This window comes from Meleagris gallopavo, chromosome 16 (assembly GCF_905368555.1).
Source record: "Meleagris gallopavo chromosome 16, MGAL_WU_HG_1.1, whole genome shotgun sequence".
NCBI lineage: Eukaryota > Metazoa > Chordata > Aves > Galliformes > Phasianidae > Meleagris > Meleagris gallopavo.
In genome coordinates, this window is record NC_139419.1 from 14,075,326 (window position 1) to 14,092,661 (window position 17,336).

Sequence of the window (17,336 nt, forward strand, 5' to 3'; positions counted from 1 at the left end):
GTGAAAGTGAGCAGACCCTGTCAGGAAGAAGACGGGTTCACAGGACAGTCAGTGACGATGCCTGCAGGCCAGGGCAACTCTGACACTGCAGAGCTCAGCTCAGTGCTCACCCCTGCATGGCATGCCCAGTGCCAGACACCACCACTCCAATGGCCATGAGATGCAGCACCCTGCCGCACTCACTCCCTGTGGGCCGCCCTGCACTGCCAGGAGCACTCCGGGCTCAGCCTCTTCCCGGAACAACTGCAGCCCTTCTGGCAGAGCTTCCCCCTTGTGCTGGAACCCTGGTTTCCAGTTACAAGAGGGAGGAAAACACCGCAAACAGCAGGCTGCTGAGTCACCAACAGGAACTCACATCTGGCTGGCAGCAGGAGCAGCACTCCAACAGCGGGGTGCTCAGCTAGCCTAGAGCGGGCCGGCCTGCTTCCAGCAGCTCTGAGCCCCCTGTGCTCTGAGGCTGACCCACTCCCAGCAGCTCCAAGAAAACAATGCTCTGCAGCGGGGCCAAACCAGTGGAGAGGTCAGCAAAGGGGCCTCGCAGCCCCACAGCAGGCTTGGGGGAGCAGGGCACCAGATGGGTGGGAGGAGGGTCAGGCTGCCCCTCACCAGGGAGTGGGAGCCCAGTGCCACCTGGGGGGCTGCAGGCCGGGCTGGGTGCTGGTAGGTGCGTGGCACAGACGTAGCACTGGGGTGCAAGGGCTCACGGAGGTCTCACGGGAACCCAGTGCCATAGCCACCGGTGCCGGCTGCGCAAAGCCACGCGGCACTGCCCGAGAGCCCTCCAAATCCTGGTTCCAACGCTGAGCCGTGCGAGGAGCGACGCACAGAGCTGAGGTGGGGCTGCGAGTCCCAGCGGTGAGGCAGGCGCACAGCAGACAAACATCCGTCCGTCTGTCCCTCGCCTTGGGAGAAGGAGCTCCCGGGACACGTATGTGGGGACACGGAGCCCGTGGACGGCTGCCGCAGCTGTAAGGCGGGTGTTTTCCGCCGGGGCCGCGTGAGGTGACACCCGGGTTCAGAGGGGCAGCGCCCGTCGGGGCCGCTCTGGACCGCAGCACAGCCCGCCCCGCCCCCGGTGCTGCCCCCGATGGCGGCGGCGGTGCATCCGGGGAGCGAGCGGCGGTGAGTGCGGGGACGGCTCGGGGTTGTGCGGGGACGGCTCGGGGTTGTACGGGGCTGTGCGGGGCCCCACGGCCTCATCTCTGTCCCTGTCACCCTGCGGTGGCCGCACCAGCATGGCTGCGAAGCGGGGACGAGGCAAAGCCGCCCCGCGGAGCTGAAGGGAGCTGCGCCGGCTCTGCTGCCCCGCAGGCTGTCCGTCCGGCTCCGCGTTGCTTGTTGCTTGCTGTGTTTCTTGTGGCTTTCCTTCTGTCCGTGTGCAGCCCTGAACCGGAGCTCCCCCTTCTTTCTCTGTCCTTTAAGTGAAATGGGGAGAGAACATGGAAATGGGGCACCTGTAGGAATGGGACGAGGGGAAAGGTGAGTTCAGCTTCCATCTCTTTGGATGCTGGGAAGCACCGAGTCTGCCGATGGGTGTTAATGGAGGGTTTGCAGAGACCCGTGCATGGAGTGGGAAAAGAGACCATCGTCCCTAGTGCCGCTCTGTGTAAATTCCCATGGAGAAAGCTGTTAGCAGTGACATCAGTGTTGAAGCTCGCGGCTCTGAAGCCTGAGATGGCTTTGTCCCACTGCAGCCACTGCTGTGAATCCTGACAAAGCTCTGAAGAAAGAGAAGGGAAAATTCGAGATGCCCACACATGTGGGGCTTTTAAACCATTAAACTGCACTACTGCGTTTCTGTGTTTCCTAACTAGATTTTGTCTTTTCTTTCCCCTTCCCCTGCCTCCACTCCGTGCCTTTTTAAGGAGCTGAGCTGGGAAATCTTTGTTCAAACCATCCTCTTTTAAGTTGGATTTTTGTGGGACGGCTGCTTTGCTTACTCCCTGCAGAAGAGCCTCTTGCATCCAAAGGTCTCATCCTGGTGCCCTGCAGTGGCCCAACAGCAGTGTCCCTCCGTGCTGTTGTGGCTGTCAGAAGGACAGTCTCCTCCTCTAGGTCTGAACTGAAGCAAATCCCAGCTATTATCATGGGAGACATCTGGCTGGTTGGACTGATGGGGCTTATATACATCTGGTTTCCCAAAGTTGCTTCCCAGAGTCTCATAAAAAACCCCATGGACCAGAAAACAGAGCACACCCTCTTGATTAATGAAATCAACGCTGACACTCCAGGAGAGGACACTTCTGAGTTTGTGGAGCTCTATCACACCAGTGGTCAAACAGCCCGTTTGGATGGCTACTACCTGGTTTTCTACAATGGCAATGGAAACCAAGCCTACAGAGTTCTGAACCTCCAAGGCAAGGCTACTAACAGCCAAGGGTTCTTTCTCGTTGGCTCTGCCTCTGTGAACCCGGCAATAGTTATTCCTAAGAACACCATCCAGAACGGCCCTGACGCGATCGCTGTGTATTATGGAAAAGGGAACTACAAGGAAGGCATGAGTGTCACAGGTAAGGGACTGGTGGATGCCTTGGTCCATAAGACGAAAAAGACAGACAGAGCGGATACGCTGCTCAGGGTGCTGACCCCCGGCAGAGATGCTTTGCTGGAGGACTCCACCTTCAGGTCTATGGATGAGTCAATCGAAAGGTGCCGTGGGGCAGACGCTCGGTGGTTCTTCCAGGTGGCCGTGCCGACCCCAGGCACAGAGAACCACTGCATCCTCACTCCTCAGCTGAACGCATCCGCCGTCCTTATCAGTGAGGTCCACGTTGCCTCTTCTTTTGAAGATTTTGAGTTCATCGAGCTGCAGGGTCCCCATTCCACCGTGCTGAGGGACGTCGTCCTGGTGCTGATTGATGGTCGGACCAAAGACTTTTATTTCACTATGGATATTTATGGCAAGACTTCATTGGATGGGCTTCTCCTGATCGGCTCAGCACAAAGCAAAATCCCAGGTAAGGGCTGCACGTTGCTGGCTGCCTCGGAGCTGGGGGAGCTGTCTGCTGAGTCTGGCGCTGGAGGATGCTGTCTCTTTTCATGGTGGTTTGGCATTCTGATGGACAAATGTGAAAATTCCAGCTTGGTACTCAGTGATGGGTAGAAGAGCTAATGAAAGGAAAAGGAGCTGCATAAAGCAAGTAAAATATTGGAATTATTAATTAATTATTATTAATTAAATTATTAAGAGGAGAAAAAAAATGAGGAGATATCTCCGGCTGCCCAGAGAGGCTGTGGATGCCCCGTCCCAGAGGTGTTCAAGGCTGGGTTGGATGGGGCCCTGAGCAACTGGTCTAGTATTAAATGGAGAGATTGGTGGCCCTGCATGTGGCAGGGGGTTGGAGATTCATGATCCTTGAGGTCCCTTCCAACCCTGGCCATTCTGTGATTCTGTGATTTGATGCTACTGTGTAAATCCATTACTTGCTGGTATCTTGTATGGTACAGTGTCCTGAACTCATAAGGGATATATTAGGATGGGAGAGATTCAGAGAAGGTCGGGAAAGATGGCCACTGCGAGGCCCTGCTCAGAAGCAGAGGCTGTGCTCTCACCACACCATCTACCAGCACAGTTCCCACTCGTCCCTTCCCCTCAGTGCTCCCAGGCCACCGGAGGAAGAGGTGGAGGAAGCATCTCATTATTTTGGGTGCTCAAAAGGAGATGTTGCAGCTGGGGATGCTGACTCTGCAGATGCCTTGTGCAATTCTCTGACTCACGATTTGTGAGTCACGGCGTGCGTTCGTCACTCACAGATCTGGTTCCCATTTGCAATTCATGAAAGCCGAAGAACTGGGCCGTGTTGGAGTCAGCAGATGGGACAGTCCACGAAGGCGAGTGCTGTGCAGGAAGGGGCAAGCTGCAGCAATCTGACCGAGGTGTGTCCTCATGATGGCAGCTGCATGATGTGTTGGTGCCCAGCCATCACAGAGCTGCATCAGGGGAGGGTAGGAGGTCGATAGGGAAGGGTGCTGCACCTTGCTGTGCTCAGCAGCTCTCACTGGCTGGCAGGGAAGTGGCTGGGGGGAAAGGGAACACTATGTACAGGGAAGGAAATAGGGAAACCTTAACCAAACTGCAGCCTTAATTCTGTCTGCTGGTATCCTGGACCCTTGCTGAGTATGTGTATACATGTAGAGCATGTGTGTTTGTGAATAACAAGGATTGTTAGTGAAATGCTAGAACAGAGTATTGCTATTTTGAAATATTTTTGTGTATTGTCAGAATAACTGCTGCCTTAAATCTTAGTTCATTTTGCAGGCATCTTTTTTGAAGTAAAAATGAGCATCTGCACCTGTTTTCCTGCTTCCCTGCTCCTGCCTGAAGCAGCTTCACAGTCTGCAGCATCTGCAGAACAGGTGCTGCTCAGGATGCCTCTCCGCCCTCCTCCAGCCTGTGGAGCTGCCCAAGAACAGGGAAATCTGGGCTATGAGAGGGTGGGAAATGTCAGGGAGCAGAAAGGTGTTGAGTATCCCACTTGTTTTCTGTGTTACTGTATCTGAAGCAATGCTAGTTTCTTGTACAGGGGGAATTGCTCATGCCTGGCTTGTGGAGCATTGTTTTTGGGGTGTCACTCTTGTATATCTGACACGCTGTCCTTGTTCTTTTCCTTGCTGGTGTGCAGTGGACTTGGCATTCCCGGAGAACTCCACTCATCCTGTCCTTAGGGATGGCCCCAATGCCATTGCTCTCTACAGATGCAACAGCAGCAGCTTTGCTCCAGGGAAAGCACTGACAACAGCTGGCCTGCTGGATGCTTTCGTCTATACGAGCACTGAGGGACCGAGCCCTGAGCTGCTGGACACCCTGACACCAGGCAGACCTGCCTATAGGAGCGTGTGGTGAGAGGACAGTTTGCTGTCACAGCATTCCTTGCTGACTCTGCAGATGCCTTGTACAATTCTCTGACTCTGGGGTCATCCCTGCCCACGTCTCCAGCCCTGCTGAGAGCAGCCTTGACTGCCAGGAGGTTGAGGCCAATCGGGAGGTCAGGGGTGGGGGTAAATTTGTCTCCAGCTGGGTCCCTGCTGCCCTGTGCGAATGAGAGCTGATGGCACCTTGGGTCATGTCACATCCCACCTGAGGTGGTGGGTTCCTGGCATCTCCACTCAGGCCCTTCCAGTACTTGAACGGAGCTTATGAACAGGAGGGGAACTGACTTTTTACACAGTCTGAGAGTGATAGGACAAAGGGGAATGGCTTTAAACCAAAAGAGGGGCAAATTAGGTGAAATGTTAGGGGAAAATTCTTCACTCAGAGGGCAATGAGGCAGAGGCTGTCCAGAGAGGTTGTGGATGCCCCATCCCTGGAGGCATTCAAGCCAGGCTGGATGGAGCCCCGTGCAGTCAGATCTGGAGGTTGGCAGCCCTGTCCACAGCAGGGGTTGGAATTAAATGAGGTCCCTTCCAACCTAAGCCGTTCTGTGATTCTATTTGATTCTGTGATTTTGTGGGTGGGCATGAGAAAAGCCTGGCTGAGACTGCAGTAGTCAACTGTATCAGGAAAGAGTGTGGTTCACTCATTTCTGTGGCAGAGTCATCACTTAATCACAGCACATTCCTATTCCTTCCTTTGCACATGTTCTTCCCACTTGTCAAATAAACCTGCACTTGTCCCATAAGTAGGTTATAGCCTTCCCTGAGGAGCTCTGTTCTGTGCAGCTCCTCACAGTGGGGCTTCCTCCCCTTTCCTTTGAGCTGAGGCTCCTGCCTAATCATTTCACCCACAAGTGTTGCATTTCCAGTTTCCCTACTGTACCCTACTGCCCTTCCCAGTGCTCACAGCCTGAGCATGAGTGCCTCTATACTAACTTTCTTGTGTTCAGATCAGGCAAAAAATGAGTTGCCAGAAGGTAAAAGGTGGCACATGCTCTTCCCTTTTTAAGGCTTAGGGATGTCTTGGGCTCCTTTTTTAGACAAGGAGGTACTGATGAGGGTGGGATGTCTCTCCAGACCCCAAGAAGGGAGAAGACTTTGGTGAGAATTTTCCTCCTCTGGTACAGGCAGATGTGAGTGGTAGGTGATGAGCAGACAGGTCTCTGGTTGCAGGCTGTGTTCTGTCTCATTCTCACGTCTGTGTCTTTCAGGCACCAGCTTGGAGATGTGTCCATGAGCCAGTGCAACTGCTGCTCGGTGACTCGGGACTCCTTGTCCTATATCCTCAGCAGACCCACCCCTGGCAGATTCAATGATTGCCCCAGCAGGCGCTTCAGTCAGACTGTTTCCTTCTGCCTTCGTGTAGCAGGTGGGTATTGGTTACCCCTGGTTCTGTAGGCTGGACCTCCTAAGGAGCAGAGCATGTACTCCAAGGCCAAGATATCTAGAATATCCACCCAGGGTTGTGCTGGGGTACACGTAGGTACACCAAAGGAAATGCAGTCAAGACGTCTGACTGTTCTCTGCTGTACTGTTATTTGTGGCTGCCCTTTCTAGGCTGAAACTCTCTACTCTTCACTCCCACTCCTGGTGTGAAGTGAAGCCTTTTAGGCTTTCCAGGTGATGAACAGGAGCTGAGTCGCACGTGTCCCAGAATGAGCTGGAGCTGTGCCTGAGGTTGCAGTTAGCTTTTTGTTGGGTAACAGTTAGCTTTTTGTTTCCTAGAGTGCCAGGAGTGGCTCCCAAAGTCAGAAGAGATCCTGGTGACTCTGGTGCAGGCCCTTGACAGATCCTGCAGTTGTGGAGTTTTTCCAGCCTACTTCAAAGGTGAGGCAGTCAGGAGTGGAGGAGACTGAGTGCTGTCAGTGGTTAATGCTCATCTGCTTTTGATTTTTAGCCCTGGGTTCCCTTCTGGTTTGCATCCTCTTGGCTTGGATCTCACCCCTGAACTTGGTTCTAATCATGAAAGTGCTGAGAGTTGGGCAGAGTGTGGTTCTGCATTGTGCTCCATCTGCAGCTCTGGCAGCCAGCACACATCAGTGCTGGTTTGCAAAGGTTGAGCGTTTGCTGTCAGACAAATTATAGAAACACAGAATCATAAATGTTGGACAAGACCACTAAGATCATCCAGTCCAACCATCAACCCATCACCACCTTGCCCACTGAACACGTCCCTAAGTGCCACATCTTACCCTTTTCTTGATGTGGCAACAGGGCCAACATCCCATCTTGGAGACTGTTGCCTAACTGTCCTTGTGATCCATATGGACTGAGCCAAATTGCAGCAGGAATGCGAGTGGACTTACTGGTCTGCACTGTTTTTCTGGTATCCCTTCTAGATTACTGCACAAATGGGATGAGCACATGTGGATGCATGAAGAAAACAGCGTGACTCTGCAGTGTGCATTGTCAGCAGCAGTACTTTCAGCTCAGCATGTTTAGAGGGCCCCAAAAGATCATTCTATCTGCAGCTGGGGTTGCAAGGCTTCCAAAAGAATGAGGACATCTGTCAGTGAGCTGTGTCATCTGGCCCCAGACACGAGCTGCAGGGCAGCTGCAGTGTTGCACTGGTGGTACAAGCTGCCCCACCAAACTCTTCTCTTGTGTCAGTCTGACCAGGGGGCAGTGGTGGTAGATGAGGAGCTGATGAGCTCCTTCCAGGAGAAAGAACATCTTTAGAGATATGGTGACACTGAAACAGACCTCTGCTTGCCTTGGCAGATCTAAAGGCAGCCTGCCAGGACCAGGGGCTTGTGTTCACCACCCTGCTCACTGCAAAGTCAGAAGCCCAGCTGAGCAGCCTGCTGCTTGCCTTCCAGACCTTCCTGGAGAGCCCCAGGGCTGTGAGTTTTGATGGAAGGAATATCACAGCAGAAAGCTCCTGCTTCAAGGATGTCCCTGCGCAAGACTTGACCCCAGGTACTGGTCATCATTCTTGTGTGTTGGGGAACGCTGTGTTTGAAGATGAGCATGTAGGCCTAGCCTTCCCAGGTTCAGCTCCTTTATTTTACTGGTGTCCAGACACAAACAAGCTGTGAGAAGCCAGAGAGGTGTTTTCTTGGTTTACTCTCCTCTGGTTCCTCTGTGTACAGGGGACACCAACATGAGCTGGTGTGGTGTGAGGGGCAGCTCCCATCACCTGGGGCATCAGGTTCGTGTAGGGGTGGCACCAATGGACGCTGCAGAGGCCCATGGAGATCTCTGTGTGTTGGTACAAGAGGGGAAACGTGTGTGTTGGGGTGCTGGGCAAACATCCCCAGTGCCGTGCATAGGGCCACGTTCCATTCATGTCATTTTTGCTTTCCTAGCTGCCCCATCAGCGATACCAAAAGGAACAGCAGAGCCTTCTAGACAAGCAGGCAAGCTACTCATCAATGAGGTGAACCCAGACAACCCGGGGGGAAGAGAAGACACGGAATACATTGAACTCTTCTACACTGGACAAACATCCTTTGACCTCCAAGGATACTGGTTGGTCCTCTACAATGGCAAAACAGGACGCGCCTACCGGGTGCTGGAGCTTTCTGGACACCACACAGACAGTCTGGGTTTCTTCCTGGTGGGAAGCAGCGCTGTGCGCCCAGCACCCATGGTCAGGCTGCCCCCAAACACCATCCAGAATGGGGCGGACGCTGTGGCTCTCTACTACAGCAGCAGCACACGCTACATGCTGAACATGGCTGTGACTGCCAAAGGGCTGGTGGATGCCGTGGTGTACACATCCCGAGTGCCAGAGAAGGCAGAGCAGCTGCTCAAGGTGCTGGTGCCAGGGCAGGGCATCCTGTATGAAAATGATTCACACAGCACAGAGGATGAGTCCTTGAGCCGCTGCCACAGCCTGAGTGCTAGACTGCAGAGCAGCTTCCAGGTGGGTTGATGGCAGATGTCTGCTCTCCATCTGTAGTCACTGAGAAAGCAATGGTCGTGTTTCAGTGTGTCCCTGATTTGGGAAAGTGGAGCATTCTGCTGAGCCATTCCCCCTCCAGTGAGCTGCTGCTGCTCTCACCTGCCCTCACTTTTCTGACCCACCTGTGTGCCTCTTGTTGGCCAGATAACAGCTCCACACCCCATACCTCAGAACCAGGAGATCCCCGGGGCAGCTCACATGTCAACAGTCCCAAAACCTGGGGGCCTGCTTGTGGGCAGCATCCTGGAGCCTTCAGTTACCCTGAGCCACCTCTTCAGCCCCGCTTGCTTGGTGCCACTCTGTGAAGGCACAGCACTTCACATCCCTGAAACCCAGTTTCCCATAGGCTGGTGCATGACCCTTTTTGATCACTGGCAAGATTCAGTTTTAATTTGTTCCAGTTGTTCCTTTTTTAATGTTGAGCATCAAATAGGCCCCATAAGAGAATGCTGGCAGAGTGCATAAGCCAGATAAGGGAGGGTTGTACTTCTGCACTCCTAATGTCTGATGGGGTCAGGCCAGCATGGGGGAGCGGGTGGGAGGCTATAGCCTTTTTGGGTCTGACCAAGGGAACACAAGCAGATGGCAGCAGCTCTTGTATGTCCTGCAGGTGACTGTGATGACACCGCTCAAGGAGAACGCCTGCAGCAGCCCCTCTGCGCCATCCCCACCCACCATCCGCATCAACGAGCTGGGCCTGGCGGGTGTTGGAACCGTCCACTTCGTGGAGCTGAAAGGGCAGCCAGGGGCCAGCCTAGCTGGGCTCAGCCTGCTTGTCTTCATGGGCCAGGAGGGCAAAGTGCAACGCAGCATCACTCTGAGAGGCAGCATTGGGGCATCAGGGCTGCTACTGCTGGGCAGTGAGCACGGTGAGGCAGGCAGTGGGCACAGTGGGGCAGACACTGGGCACCGTGTGGGCACCATGAATCAGGCTGTGGGCACCATGGGGTGGGCCCACACTCAAGATATTCACCCACTTATCCCCCTGACATTTCCAGGTGGGACAGAGTTGACATTCGAGGACATCTCTGCTGCTAGTGAAGGCATCAGCGCTATTGCTCTGTACAGCACCAGTTTGGTTCCTGGTGGCACGAAGGCAACATCAGAGAACCTAGTGGACGCTGTGGTGTTCACATGCAGGCCGACCACAGTGGGAGGACACTTGGACGTCCTCGGCCCGCTGTATGCTGTGCCCTGCGGTTATGACAGGTGAGGCCACTTCTCTGGAAGATGTCCCTGGGCTTTTGGCTCCCAGAGCCTTGGCTGGCATATCACCAAACTTGCTGCTTTGTCCTGTGCAGCCAGGTGTATTCACCAGCCTTGAGTTGGAAAACAGATAGGTGGGCAGTGTACTGCAATGGAAAATGCTTCTAGTTCAGTGTAAGACATCTCTTTCACTGCCAGGTGAATTTTGCTTAGCAAGAAATGGGGTTGAGACTTTCTCTTGGTAGGAGTGCTAGTAGAATTTCTCCTTTCCACAAAATCAGCTCTTTTAGTTAAAACTGTCCTCTGCAAGTTCTCTGCTCCACTGTCACAGTGGCTCAAATAGAGGTTCTGTGTTGGCAGCCTGCCCTGGGAGCAGACGTGAACCAGGAGCAGCCATAGGAGCACCCTTTTCTCAGAAAATCAAAATCTTCAGCTTTTGGCTGGCTGAAACATTGTACTTAAAGACCTAGAAACCAGTCCCACTGAATAGGTTTACTATGGCCAAGCCCCAGTCCAGTCCAGCTGATGGGATCAGCTGCACCCATCTGTCACACCCTGTAAAGGCTGATTTCAGCTCCAGCAAACCATCTGTCATCCCTGGCAGTGCAGGGATTGGGAGCACTGAGGGGATGTCTGGTTGGAGTCTCAAAGACAGACGTAAGAGGCACTGATGTGCTTACACTTCTCTTCTGGTGGACAGGCCCGTGTCCTTGAGCCGCTGCCCCTCCAGTGATGCCAGCACAGAGCTGCAGTTTGCCATCTCGGAGCCTACCCCTGGTCTGCAGAACAGCTGTCCCCAGGGCACCTTCGCCGTGGGTCTGGACCTGTGCTTCCTGATAGCCAGTAAGCAGAGCTGTGTGCCCCCACCAGCATGTGGAAGCAGCATGGTGCAGGGCACGGCTGCCTGTGGGAGGTGAGGGGCTGGCAGGAAGCCTTCCCTGCAGTGTTGATGGGATAGAAAACAAACCACTGTCCCAAGCCAGCAGTCTTGCTTGTGGTTTTGGTGCACGGTTGTGTAAAAGTAGCTGCATGTTTCATATGGGACACCTGCAGGCTGCAGCTCCTGCTCGAGGTCCCACTGAGTTGTATCCATGCCCTGCTGAGCTTCGCTCCTGAGCTCAGGCAGGAAGCTGAGCATCGGGAATGCAATGGGGATGCCATCAGTGGGGCTGAACTGCACTCAAGAGGCAACCACTTCTCTTCCCACAGACTGCTCTGTGTGGATCCTGAACCATGAGAGGATGCTGGAAAGCTTGAGGAAGGCCTTGGTGAGCTCCCTGGAGGAGAAATGCTCCTGTGGTGTCTCTGAGCTCTACCTGCAAGGTTGGTGCCCCTCTCCATCTCCCTGGTTTGCAGCGTGCCTCCCTCAGCCACTCCACTGGGCACCAAAGGGAGGGCTGTGTTCCCACTACTCTGGAGGGCCAGGAGGGTTCATTGCCCAGCAGCCAGTCCCTTCTCAGCCCAACCCACAGGCTGCTCATGCTGAGAGTGTCCACTGAGAGTGGGCTGCGTACAGGGGAAGGGCAGCCTAGGGGGACCAAGAAATGGGAGTCTCCAGGTTAGCCAAAGCATCTCGAAGCCACACATTCTTCTGTAAGTCAGGTCCAAGGGCCAGTTCTGAATGCAGAATTCATCCAGTATGTCACGGGATGAGCCTGCCCCATCCCAGTGGGACAGCCTCATTACCCTTAACACGGGTGTCACACACTTTCAGAAATAGTCCTTGTCCCTTGTGCAGGGCTTCTGAGCCAGACAGCCTGGGGTGGCAGCTCTGATCTCCCCACTGAATTGCTCATGTTGGTTATGATTTAGGATAGCTGCCTCAGAAGGGCTTTGTGAAGGGTGCCCTCAGGTGTCTGTGAGACAAACTGAATATCCTAAACCCACTAAGAGCACTTCAGTTCTCAACCCTTTCTCAGGCAGGCTCCTATGTTTATTTGAAGTACCTGGAGCAAAAAGTCACTTCTGGAAGTCTTAGAGCCCTACCTCTTCTTGAGGGTATGAAGAAATATTTCTTATTTATTGGCTGAACTTGAAGGAAATGAGAGCTTTGCAGTCATGCTGGCTGTCAACCCTCCCTTGCTCAAACAATTTCTATCAGGTTTGATGGGGCCCTGGGCAATCTGATCTAGTGCTTGGTCTAGTGGTTAGCAACCCTGCCTGTGGCAGGGGATTTGGAACTTGATGATCTTTGAGGTCCAACCCAAGCCATTCCGTGATTCCATGATTCTATGAACACATCTTTGTCCCTTTGAACAGTTTCAGACAGTTCTGACCAACGGGTAAAGATCATAATTTATGAAGCAGAGTTGAAGGGACTTTACTGGATTCAGAGGACAACTCCCAGCCCATTTTGTCGCTGAAAAAAGAAAAGGCAGAGCACGTTCTCAGGTTGCTTGTTATGAAGTGCGGTGCCCTACAGAGGGTGGTGAAGAGAGCATGGGGGGAGGAGGTGGTTCCTGGAGCAGGAGCAAGGTGTTCCCATGCAGCAGGTGAGCTCCCCCCTGCTCAAGGCATGCCGCTGCTTCTCTGCAGAGCTGAACTTGACATGTGTAGACTCCGTGGTGAAGATCTCAGGTGGGATGCATGTTCCACTGCCAGAGCAGCAGCAGTCCATGGAGAACTGGCGCAAGGACCTGCTGTCCAGCCCCCACCGCTTCTCTGTGGATGGAAGAGAGTTGGAAACCAGCCCTGATTGTATTGCCCAAAGAAGCACGCCGGTGTCATCGCAAAGCAGTTGTGAGTGGGAGCAGAGCTGGGCACAGGGATCAGCATACAGCACCAGCAGGGCTGGGCTCGCACATCTGGTGCTGCTGCTTACACAGAACTGTCTTCTGACACTGATGGGTGATTGGGAGAAGGGTAACGATGGCTGGCTCCTTCGCTGTAAGGGGTGATGGGGCAGTCACCTTGCCATCTCGGTGCCCCTGGAAGTCTGGATGCCTGCATCTGCCTGTGGGGCTAGGGTAGAGAAGCCCCAGTGCTGGCTGCTTGAAGCCATCCAGAGCTAGAGTTCCACAGGGTGTTTGCAGGCAGGTGGAAGAGGGCTGAGATGGGGGCTGGAAACGGCCCCCTCATGGCACACCGTGCTGGGCAGGGTCCTGACTGCAACACCCCATCTCTGCCTTCACACCCCCAGCCTCCCTCCACAGCTGGGAGATCGCTCTGTTTGTCGTGGGAGCTCTGCTGCTTGCACTCCTGCTGCTGGGCCTGGCGTTGCACTTCATCAAAAGGTGAGAAACTGATAAAGCCATGGGTGGAAGGGATGCTCCTTGGGGCGAGCTGGAAGCCATGGATGGTTGAGGATAGTCTTGAGAGGAGACAGCTTCCACATTACAGCACCGCTTTAAGCAATTACTCGATGGCCCTAGCGTTGCTAGCGGGCTGCTTAACATTCAAGTGGTCAAAAGCAGTGTTAGTGGGTGGGTTATTTAACCAACTCAGGTGATTTATTTCTGTGATCTTCTTTTATCATTGACTAGGGTACTGCTATGCAAGTGCTAGAAGAAAGTTCTTAAATCACATCTGAGGAATGGAAAACTCAGGAAGTATTTTACAAGGGAGTGTAAAAAATACTGTCGGGTTTAGAGAGTCTCTTTCAGAAATCAGGGTAGTTTAAAGCCAATCTACTTGTGTAGGTGTTCTGCCCATTTTTCCCCACAGTGCTAACAGGCACCATGGTAAACTCAGTGACTGAAGGCCGATCATCCAGCCTCTTCATTTTAAGTGCAAAGCTGAGATAAAGAGTGAGAGCCTGGTGCCCAAACACAGGAGTGGAGATGGAACAATCATTCCCTGCTTTCTGCCAAAGAGCAGAGTAACTGATCTTTTGTTTCACTTTGTCCATTGCTTTTCAGACGTTTCCAAAATTACACCAACATTGAATTGAACGACTGCACAGAGATGTCAGCAGACTTCTAATGCTCCCAGGTACGGCTACAGTGGCACAGCCACCACCACCAAGGCTGGGCTTGTGTCTGCAGGTGGCAGACCAGCTCCCTCTTCCTCCAGGACCTGCAGAATCCCAGGTGTATATATGCATGTGTGGGTACATATACAGGTGTATACACACACGCACATACATACACAACATGCCTGAATTTTTTTTACACTTCTGATTTTTTACCTCAAACTAAAGGAGTTGAAAGAAACAGGCAAATTTTGTGCTGTGATGACCAGAAGGAAACCTCCTTGGCTCATGCACAGCCCTACAGCAGTGAAAGTCTTTCAGCCTCCCCTGAACCCCTCTTGTCCAGACAAGGGGGTTCAGAGCATCATGCCTCTGAAACCTCTGCTGCAGCAGCTCTGCAGCACCAACAGCTGGGCTCACCAGACTTTCTCTGCAGATAACCCATATAGCCTTTAGGCAGCTGCCACAGCCTCTGAAGCATGAGCTTCATGACTTTGTCCTCCTGTGGTGCCAACTGTCAGTGCAGCCTGCTAGAGCACCCTGCCTTCACGAAGGGTCAGAGGAGCTCCATCCTGAACTGGCACTGTGGGTGAGGGCTTAGCCATGCTGCTGAATGGATGGATTTAGGGCTGGTTGGCCAGCACAGCATCATGGCTCGTGTGGAGCTGAGCTGCTGCAGCATCATCAGCATTTCCTGCTGGAGCCGCTGCTGATATTCCTGCTGGTGCTCCAGGTGGCACTGCCTCTCCAGCTCTGTGCGCAGTGCCTGCCTCAGCTCCTGGATATCCGTGTGTACAGCATCCAGCTTCTCAGCAATGGCATGGGAGTCTCTTCCTGCTGCTCCATCTCAAAAGGGGTCTTAATTTTAGGGCTTGTGGGATTGGGCAGGGCAGTCTGAGTGCTGGCATCTTTGACCTGAAACAGCAGGAGGCATGAAGAAGTGAAAGTGAAAAATCATCAGCTGCTCCTTCAGTGAGAACAGAATCATAGAACATCCCATCTCTGCAGCCCTCATTTCGACAATCTCCCATAACTTTATGTCCTTCTGATGTTGTGGCACCCAACCTGCGCCTTGTGATGAAAGTGAGGCCACAGAAGCAGAACAGAATGGGATGATCCCTGCCCTCACCTGGTTGGTAGTGCTGGGCCTGGGGCACCCTGCCCTGGTGCAAGTGAAGTTTGAGCATCACTCAGGTGCAGCTGGCAGAGGTCTGGCACTTTCTTCCCCATGCTTCTACCAGCCTGGTCTGGACCAAGATACAGCAGGACACCATGCAGGACTACTCCTGTAGGCACCACAGTGCCCGCTCCAGCTGGAGCTAACAGGTCCTCTGGAACCTGCTTTGTCAGCATCCAGCCTTTTTCTGAAGAGCCCTGTCTGCAAGCATTGTCTTTAATATCAGGAGTGGGCTTCTGACAGGGGGCACAACCAGCCTCACCCAAATGGGTGGCATCTCTATGAGGGCAGCTGTGGTTCCTAGCACTCAGCAGCTCTGTGGAGCCATGGGGACACCCACAGAGCCATTGTCACCTGCAAGGGACAGAAGAGAAATGCCTCAATAGGAGATCCCATCCCCAAACTTCCTAGAGGAGAGGAGCAAGGAGCCCTCACCTTGCAGGATTGGGTGGGGGCCCAGCCTTACCCTTCCCAGGGGGTGGTCCTGCAGGTGAGCCTCCTCGACTGCTCACCACCCTGGCAGAGCGAGGTCATGCTGACAATCTGAATGTCCTCCTTGCTGTCCTGGCTGATGGCAGGAGTTGTGCTGGGCAGTGCACAGAGCTGTGTGCCCAGCAGCTGGAGTTGCTCAGCCACGTGTTTCTGCTCCATGGACCAGGGCTGTTCTGCACCTCAGTCAGCCACTGCTGTCCCTGGCTCCAGTGGTGTAACCTGGATACCATCCAGCTCGAGAAGATTCTTGATCTTGCAGAAGCTCATCCCAGCCCTGTGTAGTCCCACAATCTTCTTGGTGTAGTCATCCAGGCAGCCCATCACTCCCAGCACCTTTACCTAGCTGGTGCCACCGCTCAACCCCACAGCACAGAGCAGAGCAGGGACACAGTGACAACCAGACAGCACCACGCAGTGCTAGAGCTCTGTTAGCAATCTGCTGCCAGGCTGGTAGCCATGGGGCCGTGTGGTGACACAGGGCCCAGACACAGGGAACGAGGAGGGGGCTCTGGCTGGCAGAGAAACTTTTCCTTTGCTCACATGCTCTGCAGGGTCCCATCTGATGCCCCAGACCCACAAGGGCATGGAGGATACTAATGGGCTTTGCTCTGCCCGATGTGAGCAGTGCATCAGGGAAGGGTGGGAAAGAAAGCAGAACAAGAGCAGGTTCAGGAGGGTGTGCATCTCTCCTGATAGACAGATGGGTTGTTGGAGGACTAGGGTGAGTAATAAACAGGGTAACTCCAAATCCACTCACAAAACCATTCTGAGGTCTGTTATCAGTCCCTGTTTTTATGACCTCCTCGGATGGCACTGGAAGCTGTGGCTGACCAGGGCAGCTGGGCTCCCTTATTTCAGACACAGCCGTGGTGTCAGGGTTGTGCCAGCTCCTGTGGCAGTGATGTGTGGGTGTGCTACTCTTCATTGGTGGTGTATCCACCACACTGAGACCCATGGCAGCTCAGGTCTGCAAGTGGCCATGGTGCAGCTGTGTCCCAGTGCCCAGTCTGGGCCCCCAGGACTCAGCTCTGTGGGGAGCTGGGTGCAAGTCCTGCTCAGCAGCATGTCACTGTGGGAGTCCATCAGGTTCCTGCTGGAGCTTTGTGTCTGCTTGGTGGCAGGAAAAGCTGTGGTGAGCTGTAGCTCAGTGCCTGGGGAGTCCACCCATCAGGTCTGTAGGTGCTGCTGTCTCATACCATTGAGAGAAGCAAAAGCAACCACTTATATGTCAGTGTAAAGAAAGTCTGGGTATACACACATGACTGCACCTCCTGGGCTCCCCCTTTCCCATGCAGGGAATGCATGGCAAGGACAGTGGGTCAGGACAGTCACACACCACATGTACATGGCGATGTACCTGTAAATGTGGGAACAGTGCACATATACGTGTGTGCACATCTTCTACAGCAGTGGAGGTTTTTTCCATTTTCTGTCAGCTTCCTTCACCTGCAGGCATCCTTGGAAAATCAGTCCTACATCTGCTGCTCAGCAGACTTACCAGGGGGCCTCACCTCCCCAGACAAACAGCCCCCAGGAAACCACAGCACAGCACAATGTTTCGCAGAATACAGCACGTACCGGGAATCACATTAGGGGGCTGCTGCCAAGCAGATGAAATCCACACATCTTCTCCAAATCCCTCTTTCACAGGCATACGCTGGTCTTGAAAAAGACCTTACAACATTTTATGTGCCAAGAAGGCACAGAGACTGCTGTAGATCATCTACAGAACGCCAGGGAAGAAACAGCACTAGTTGTTTGGTTGTACCACT

General features: G+C 53.6%; 1 protein-coding gene and 1 pseudogene across 2 annotated transcripts; one reads left to right on the forward strand and one right to left on the reverse strand.

Annotated features, from left to right (window-relative positions):
• Positions 1 to 274: 274 nt before the first annotated feature.
• On the forward strand, positions 275 to 14,138 carry LOC104913510 (uncharacterized). 2 transcript variants are annotated; one of them, XM_010719892.4, is made up of 14 exons: positions 275 to 520; positions 1,866 to 2,957; positions 4,623 to 4,839; positions 6,084 to 6,241; positions 6,598 to 6,699; positions 7,594 to 7,791; positions 8,181 to 8,740; positions 9,390 to 9,648; positions 9,778 to 9,988; positions 10,686 to 10,828; positions 11,195 to 11,308; positions 12,521 to 12,724; positions 13,125 to 13,218; positions 13,843 to 14,138. In XM_010719892.4, exons 2-14 carry the CDS (start codon positions 2,087 to 2,089, stop codon positions 13,904 to 13,906), a joined length of 3,195 nt encoding a protein of 1,064 aa, XP_010718194.2. In that variant the 5' UTR covers positions 275 to 520; positions 1,866 to 2,086; the 3' UTR covers positions 13,907 to 14,138. The 2 variants fall into 2 exon arrangements, with proteins under 2 accessions (XP_010718194.2, XP_085093754.1); XM_085237628.1 differs by lacking the exon at positions 275 to 520 and adding an exon at positions 823 to 1,122.
• A 287-nt stretch (positions 14,139 to 14,425) lies between these two features.
• Positions 14,426 to 15,974, reverse strand: LOC146543277 (uncharacterized; annotated as a pseudogene).
• Between the last annotated feature and the right edge of the window lie 1,362 nt (positions 15,975 to 17,336).

What these genes read in the sequence shown, in the direction of transcription:
- LOC104913510 (XM_010719892.4), top strand. Translation starts at nt 2,087, where the DNA reads ATGGGAGACATCTGGCTGGTTGGACTGATGGGGCTTATATACATCTGG. An exon ending in AGCACAAAGCAAAATCCCAG is followed by an intron (nt 2,958 to 4,622) that starts GTAAGGGCTGCA and finishes GCTGGTGTGCAG; the next exon opens with TGGACTTGGCATTCCCGGAG. An exon ending in CCTGCCTATAGGAGCGTGTG is followed by an intron (nt 4,840 to 6,083) that starts GTGAGAGGACAG and finishes TGTGTCTTTCAG; the next exon opens with GCACCAGCTTGGAGATGTGT.